This window comes from Porites lutea, chromosome 13, assembly GCF_958299795.1.
Source record: "Porites lutea chromosome 13, jaPorLute2.1, whole genome shotgun sequence".
NCBI lineage: Eukaryota > Metazoa > Cnidaria > Anthozoa > Scleractinia > Poritidae > Porites > Porites lutea.
The window spans coordinates 4,636,707-4,644,260 of NC_133213.1; the positions used below are offsets into that span (position 1 = coordinate 4,636,707).

At 40.4% G+C, this 7,554-nt stretch overlaps 1 protein-coding gene across 1 annotated transcript; it reads left to right on the top strand.

The window, feature by feature from the left end:
- The first annotated feature begins 1,904 nt into the window (after nucleotides 1-1,904).
- LOC140923702 (supervillin-like) lies at nucleotides 1,905-6,760 on the top strand. The gene is made up of 5 exons (XM_073373779.1): nucleotides 1,905-2,096; nucleotides 5,166-5,284; nucleotides 5,646-5,704; nucleotides 5,973-6,069; nucleotides 6,613-6,760. Exons 1-5 carry the CDS (start codon nucleotides 1,964-1,966, stop codon nucleotides 6,697-6,699), a joined length of 495 nt encoding a protein of 164 aa, XP_073229880.1. The 5' UTR covers nucleotides 1,905-1,963; the 3' UTR covers nucleotides 6,700-6,760.
- The last annotated feature ends 794 nt before the right edge of the window (nucleotides 6,761-7,554 follow it).

Sequence of the window (7,554 nt, forward strand, 5' to 3'; positions counted from 1 at the left end):
CACCGGTAACCTTGTCCAAACATTTTTCCGTTGCATGCAGCCGCTTTATCGCATCCGCCGGACGAGGGAAATTTTGAGAGAACGCTTGCAAGGCTGTGTTCCTGCTCTGTTTCTGTTGCAAAATACTCTAAAATGGTAATTCTCGATGTAGAAAATCCGTCCAACAATTTAAGTGCATAGCGGTGTTGATCTCAGTCATAAAATCTTGAATGAATAAGGTAAGTATAGTGTTTTTTTAATTAAATTCGCTATTTCTTGACTACATTTAATATTATGCCGCCTAATGCGCTGATACTGGAAAGCTAGTGACGTGCGGTTTTTGGCGTTGCAATAGCGAGTTCTAATTGATAATTTACAATTTCCAAGATCAAAATAGTTTAAAATAGTTCTTGTTTCTTAGACAGTCATGAAATCTGTGAAATTTTCAGAACTAAATAATATTATGTAGGTGAAAAGAGATGAAATAGTTTTAGAGGCAAGACACATCACACTGAAGCTCTCTTAAATTTTGTGTAGTTAGTGTAACTTGAAAATGCCGTCATTTAACGCAGGTTCAACTGCTTGACGCCGGTTTGTACTTGATAAGGAGTTCTTAATCCTCCCAAAGGTTTCGTTAAATGTGACTTGACAATATATTTCGCAGTGTGGCTATCAGTGTGTCGAATCTGTTTCACTTTCCAGCAGTAGATCAGTGGGTTAAGGGTTGAATTAAGAAACAACAGGGTCAGAGTATAAGAATGCAAATGCTGTAGATCGTTCCTTGGTTCGGAATTGGAAGCGATGATAATTAACACACAAATATTAGGTAAATAGCAGACTGTGAAAATCAAATACATGTAAAGCGATGCCATTGCAGATCTCCTTCGCCTTGCTCATTCTGCGCAACTTGCGTGAGTTGAATTTGATTCACGTGGCGTCGTAGAGTAAGGTAAAGTTTGATGCTCAGCAAAGTTGCAGTTATAATAGAAGAAGAATCTTTAATAACAAAAAATACGAACGTGATATTTTTTGGGATCCATAACTTGAGCAATAAAGTAAGTGTGCTAAATACCCAAATTGAGATTACGGCAATAATAACGCGCCTGTACATCACAAGTTCCTGGTTTCTGAGGTGAAGTTGAATTGCCAAAAATCTCTCTGCACATAGAGCCATGACACTAAACAATGTCGCAGTAATGAAGATATTCGTCGGGATAAGATCGGCGATATAAATGGCATTATAAGATTCATTGCGGTATTTCCACTGCATAGTGAGTTGTGCAACATACATGGGCTGCGCCAGTAAACTAATACCAAGATGAGAAACTGCTAAACTCAGAAGCAATGTTTTTGAATTGTTTGCCAAGGACGGAGTCTTTCTTATCGCGTAGATTGTCAGAATATTGAGTATAGAGGCGATGGAAGATAGAAAAGCATTTACGACGCAAAGTGTTAGATACGAGGACTCCATTTTGCATATTGACCTCTGGAATCAAGCCTTAAATTAGAGCTGAAGTCCAGCTCAGCGGTGGTAATCTTAATGAGGAAACGCAGTCTATGGTAGAATCAATTTTGCAGTCCTCAGTGGCTGCTATTTTCTTTGTTATGGCTTGCAAAAAGCCGAAAATTACACATAAATTTAACGAGCTCATTGGCCTTGACGAAAACACGCCTTTTAGTTAAGACTAAAGCAGTTGAATCAGGGGCAGTGAGTATAGTTAGCGTTTAAAATGTTCTGCCACAGCATTCATCTTTTCGTTTTGTACCGCATCAAATAACAACGGAGGTTTGAAAACTACTTATTTTCTTTGTTGCTGAGCTGAGATTGGTTGGGAACTAGTGTTACACCAATAATTGCAGCCCACTCTTGTCACCCGCAATCCTACTTTCCAGGCTCCTTTTACGCTGATAGGGTGAAGGAAAGCAAGTTTCTTACCGAGTTTGTTTCTCCACAGCATTATTCCTGATAGATGCAGTAAATGAGATGTATCTATGGCATGGCTGGTGGCCGAATGATGAAGATTCAGAATCCAGAGCTTCCACAACTGGTTCTGCGGAAACGCGTTGGAGTAATGACCGAAGATTGGCAATGGAAACGATAAAGTCTTACGCTCAAGGTACCGTTTTATTCTTCCCCGCCACCATCAACGCCTCGCCCCCTCCCCAACCCGCTTAAGGTACTATTTCCTCTCCCACACACGGGTCTGGGAATTTAAATCTCTCTAGGGACCGTTCATTTTTTATGGGGTAGGGGGGCTGGTGGGATTTGGAGGAGTGTAATTTGAAAATTGTATGACCCCCCCCAATTTCCGATTTTTTTCGCATGCCCCCCCCCCCCCTCATCAGAGTAATTTTTTGGAAGGCCCCCCCCCCATGAATAAAAAATACATAAGGTATTAAAAAAGTTACTGCATTAAAATTTTGTTTTATTACATTTCACGTTATTTAGTGAAAGAAAGCTGACAGCTAGAAAGCTGTTTTTAACAAATCCTCACTCAAAAGAATGAAAAGTCAATTTCAGCTCTTCTTGTTACTGCTCGTCCTGAGCGTGTTGTAGCTGGCCGCTCGTCTACATATTCCTCGTCTGAGGCGATAAAAGCAAGAACGACATCATTTGAGTCGTCTTCAGAGTCAGGGGCATCACTCTTGTAATCATCATCAGTTTCTTCTCCCTCACTGCTTTCACCACTGCTGTCTAGTTGACCTGATTCATTGCTGCCTCTCACTTCGGCTTGACCTGTTCTGAGAGTATTCATCTGCAGGAAGTGTCCCATAATTGTCTTCACTTTGTCATTCTTGCTGCTCTTCTGATGTTGTTTTAATAGCCCATTATGTTGTAAGTATTTGTTCAATTCTGGCACACGGAGCTTTTTTAGCTTTGCGGCATCTTCGCACAAAGTAGCCCAATGATAATCATCATAGGACTTTTCTCTTGCCTCCCTACTTTCCCTTGCCCTTTCCGCCAGTCTCTTCTTTTTGTTTAACTCTATGGCCTCAAGATGCTGGAGATAGTCAACCACAAACTTTGGTTTCACAATGAATTTGTCTCCAAATCTAGCTACGCTCTCTGGGTCAGACAAAACTACGCTACCACTGGCATGTGCCTTTTTCAACTGGACTCTTGGTTGCCAATCGTCTGGATCACGCCCCTCATTTGGGGTCTGCTGATAAGGAAGGTAGTGGTACTGTGCATGATCAGGAAATGGTTTCGGACATCTCCCTATAGGTGGTCCAGTCCATTCACAACAAAAAGAACAAACTTGTCCTACCTTTACTCCACAAGAAAACTTCAGAAACTCCCTGTAGTTCTCACCCTCTAAATGGTTGCTCGGAGAGGTTAGGAGAGTTGCTACAACCAGAGTACCAGTTAAAACCTAGTGATGGACGGATACTGAACTACGTTATAAAAGAACACAGAGAGGCTGTTGAGAAACTGAAAGGGCAGTTAAAAATTCTGAGTGATCATGACTCCACGCTCTTCCAGGCGAATGGCATTACCCTGAAGCCTAACAAGAAATTCCACCATGACTTCAATGTGCAGCACACCGCTAGGATTGAGGCAAAGCAGCTCAAGGTTTCAGGGGAATTAGAAAACCTCGAAAAAAAGAAGGCGACCTTTGACCAGGTCTTCAAGGGCTTAACAGGACACTATGTGTCAAAAAAAAGAAAATTAAAACAAAACCGTAGGAAATCAAAGGGCAGGAAACGCAAACGGTTTGAAAACAACGTCCTACGCGTGTATCATATCTGCGTTGCAAATCCCGTTGCAAAAGAGCTTCCCAATTGTCTTCTTTATCCTCCCTCCATGACAATTCCGGAAGCGTGCATAAACATTGAAGATGTAGCAGCATTGTTGCTAACACGGGATGCAGCATTCATCGCTCACCTACTGCAATCAAGCTACTTCAGCAACGTGGCACAAAGCAGGCTTATTACCATCCTTAAGCCAGAAGTAAGAAACAGGATGTATTGCTTCCTGCATCCTGAAGATTATAGCTCAAACGTCGGAGACACGAACAAAGAGGAAGAAGAAAACGACGAAGAAGAGGAAGAAGAGGAAGACAACGAAGAAGAACAGGAGGAAGAAGAAGAGGAACACAGCGACGACGAGATCGAAGAGAACGTCGAAAATGAGGAAGGGGACACCTCGTAGTAGTTTCATGCCCCTCCCATTAAATTTCTCAGAGAAAAGCTCTGGTAACGAGGTCAGTTCCAATTCAGGACTCAAATTATTGGTTTTAATTATATGAGCTTGACAACAACATTTTTATGAATGAAAAGAAAGTTGTTGCTATTCAAGACTGTTATTATGGTATGTTCACTGTCCTTATAAAATATAAAAGCTGTTGAGAAGTTTTCTTGTTACCCTGGAACTGTTTTAGCATATTTGTTATAAATAAAAGAGCACAATTTTTCTTCGATTTGTAAACATCTCTTATCCTATTTTTAATCTAATTTTTTTTCCCGACCCCCCCCCCCCCCCTTTCCTTCATTTTTTTTCGGCTGGCTTCCCCTTTCAAGCCAATTTTTTTCGAGTGCCTCCCCCCAAAATCCCACCAGCCCCCCCCCCCACCCCCTCTCTATAAAAAATGAACGGTCCCCTAGAACTAGTTTGGAAACAACTTACGTCTGAGCCCTCCCATTCCTTCTGTAAACCTTGCGTTCGTTGATTTCGCCTCGGTCAACATTTCATTCCAACTCTCTATACCTGGGTCTCCGAGGGTAAGGAAGTACAGTTAAACCCCCAGTAAGCGGCTGCCCTCGGGGTACTGGTAAGTGGCTGCTAAATAGGTTCTGCTTAATAGAGCTGCTCAATAGAGGTTCTTCATGTAAATTAGCATAATCGTGAGTAGAAACATTCCTTTATTTGGAAACTAACACGCGACTGAAGCAGCGTTTTTGGTCCGCACCTTTTTTCTCGGACTGTATTTTCCCTCATATTTTTAAAATAAAGCCAAAGTACGTGTATCAAGCGCTTGCTGGCCGCTTAATTGATGTGACGATTACAATTATTTCGGGACTTCGATTACTGTCCGCTTATAAGTGGCCGCTCAGGTGAGGTTCGACTATATATACTTGGGTACTAAACTTTTTTTTTTATGTTTGTGTGTTTGTTTGTTTTAGGCAAAAGACCTCGAATTTCTAGTTTTCCCTACATTAACCATGATGTCATTTTTTGTTTTCAGAACTTGAACGCGATTTCTCCCAAGTATTTATTGTGTTTGCTGGTCTGGAACCAAAGTCCTTCCAGAATCTTTTCCCCTTCTGGGAAGACCGACCAGATGTAGCTAAAATAAACCTATCGGTAAGTACTTCTTCTATTACATTTATTTAGTGTTTAATGTGAAATTTACTCCTTCCAGACTCAATTATTTACCAATAAAAGCCTATTTTTAATAGATACAGCAATTTAAGAAACAATTTCAAGGACCTCTAGGCTGTTTTCACGCATCCTATAAATAAGAAGAGTATCAGCTCGAAGATGTACATCATAGGTTTTTTATGCGGCTCTTTATGCATTACAATATGACTTTCCTTCTTGATCCTTCTTTCAAACCATCCAGGATAACATTTTGTTCAAGGCTTTTGTGTGCTGGTTTTCTCTGAAAATTAGCCCAGGTTCAAAAACGTTTGACTGTGAACTCTTTCTGTTTTGTTGCTTTTAGACTGGAAGGGTTGATGGAGATATTCTAAAGCTGGAAACGGAACTTGCAAAGCTTTCGAGGTTTGTCTTTTTGCATTTGGTCCCGGTGGTGGTGTGAATACATTTATTCCTTCAATTAATTATAAATTTATTAATTTATCTCTCAGTTTATATATTTATTTATTCATTTATTGTAAATTAAATTATTAAAGAATTTATTCCATTTTTACGGCGTGCATAAACTAGGGAGAACCGTGTTTCTTTTATCAGAGAGAAAAATTTCTAATTTTGTTGATCGACTGTTTTAACATTTACTCTTTACATTAACTCTTCGTTTTTTGACATGTAGAAAAGAGTACAGCTTGGAGGAACTCAAGCAAAAACCACCACCTGAAGGAGTGGATCCCTCGAGACTTGAAACATACCTTAGCGAAGCTGACTTCGAGGTACGAACTGCATTTCTCTTTGAACTGCCTCTTCAGTCTCTGCAACATGACTGCTGGCAAATAAAACAGGCCTTTTAAAAAAGGGGTTTATGAATTATTCAATAAAAAGCCTGAAAAAATATCCGACACCACTACTGGTTTAGACTACGAGTGGTCCCCATTTGGCCTTTCGCCTTTCGCCTTTCTCGTGTGGGTTGATTTTCACGCGCGCTCGCGTTTCTTCGCTCTACTCCTCTCCCTGAGGGAAAATGGGGACTACTCGTATTCTACTGCTGGTTTCCCTGCGTAGAGTCGACTAAGGAAAGAGCGCAGAAATTCCATACTGATAGCGATTTAGCTAGTGCTTCTGATTGGTTGAAGCAAGTCGCCCTTTTGGTACGACCAATCAGAACTGAAGTACTACCCAGATCGTGGTAGTGACATGTCATCAGTTGGGAATTTCTGCCCTCGCTCCTCAGGGGAAACCAGTAGTGGCGTCGCTAAGTGTCCGCTGTCTTCTCAGGCTTATGAATTAAAAGTTTTTTTGGTTTGTTCCTTTCGCAGAAAGCGTTTAACATGACCAGAACCGCTTTTGATGCTCTGGCAATGTGGAAGAAGACGAATCTTAGGAAGAAAGCTGGCCTTTTCTAATGTATTGCCATAAGATGCCAGACATGTTACTACAAAATTTAATTAGAGATAGCTATGTTTTTAAAGCTTGACTTAAAACATCCTTTTTCAAAATTCGATATTAATCGACTTTTTTGAAAAAAAAAAAATGCGTGGTTAAGAAGATGTTGAATTGCAAAACCATAGCTTTTGTGTTAATTTCCTAATAAGCTCTGTGGTCTGTGATCAGTAGGTGGTTAATCCACCAGAAAGGTTTTGTCCTACGGGACAAAATGGAAAGAAATGTCGAGTTGATCTGGTGGGTTGGTTATTGAATGTGTTCGAATTACTGTCTTAAAGACACGGTTTTCCTCCAAAAGCAAGAAAGTAGAGCTAATAACGAGAAATAAGGGATTTGCCGCGAAATGGAAATTTTAACTTTTTCTCATTACAAAATACTCTAATATGGCGACCTTTTCGGCTTGCTCACAAGTCACGTGTTCTCCTCGCGGAGTGGTTACCTGTACTCCACGATAGAAATAACTCAGGCAATAAAGGTGGAAACAACATGCAACAGATAGAAAGCTCGGTAGCCATGGTGACAAAACCAATACAATGGGAGGAATTTGCAGCTTGTGATAAGCTATTTTCCTACTCCGTTTGACAAGGAGAGTTGGCTTAATCAGTTAGATAAGCTTAAACAAAACTTGAAAAAACAATTGGAGAGAAAAAAGGGGGAAAATGTCAACCAATGTAATGTGCTTACATAGCAAAAGTGACAATGATGGCTAAGCTATGGCGCTGTTATCGAGTTTCTTATTTTAAATTACCCGATAAGGTTCACAGTAAACTAGGTGAATTCATGTATTTTTCTAAAACCGAAATTAAATTTTGTAA

What these genes read in the sequence shown, in the direction of transcription:
- LOC140923702 (XM_073373779.1), top strand. Translation starts at nt 1,964, where the DNA reads ATGTATCTATGGCATGGCTGGTGGCCGAATGATGAAGATTCAGAATCC. An exon ending in GATAAAGTCTTACGCTCAAG is followed by an intron (nt 2,097 to 5,165) that starts GTACCGTTTTAT and finishes TTTTGTTTTCAG; the next exon opens with AACTTGAACGCGATTTCTCC. An exon ending in TTAGCGAAGCTGACTTCGAG is followed by an intron (nt 6,070 to 6,612) that starts GTACGAACTGCA and finishes TTCCTTTCGCAG; the next exon opens with AAAGCGTTTAACATGACCAG.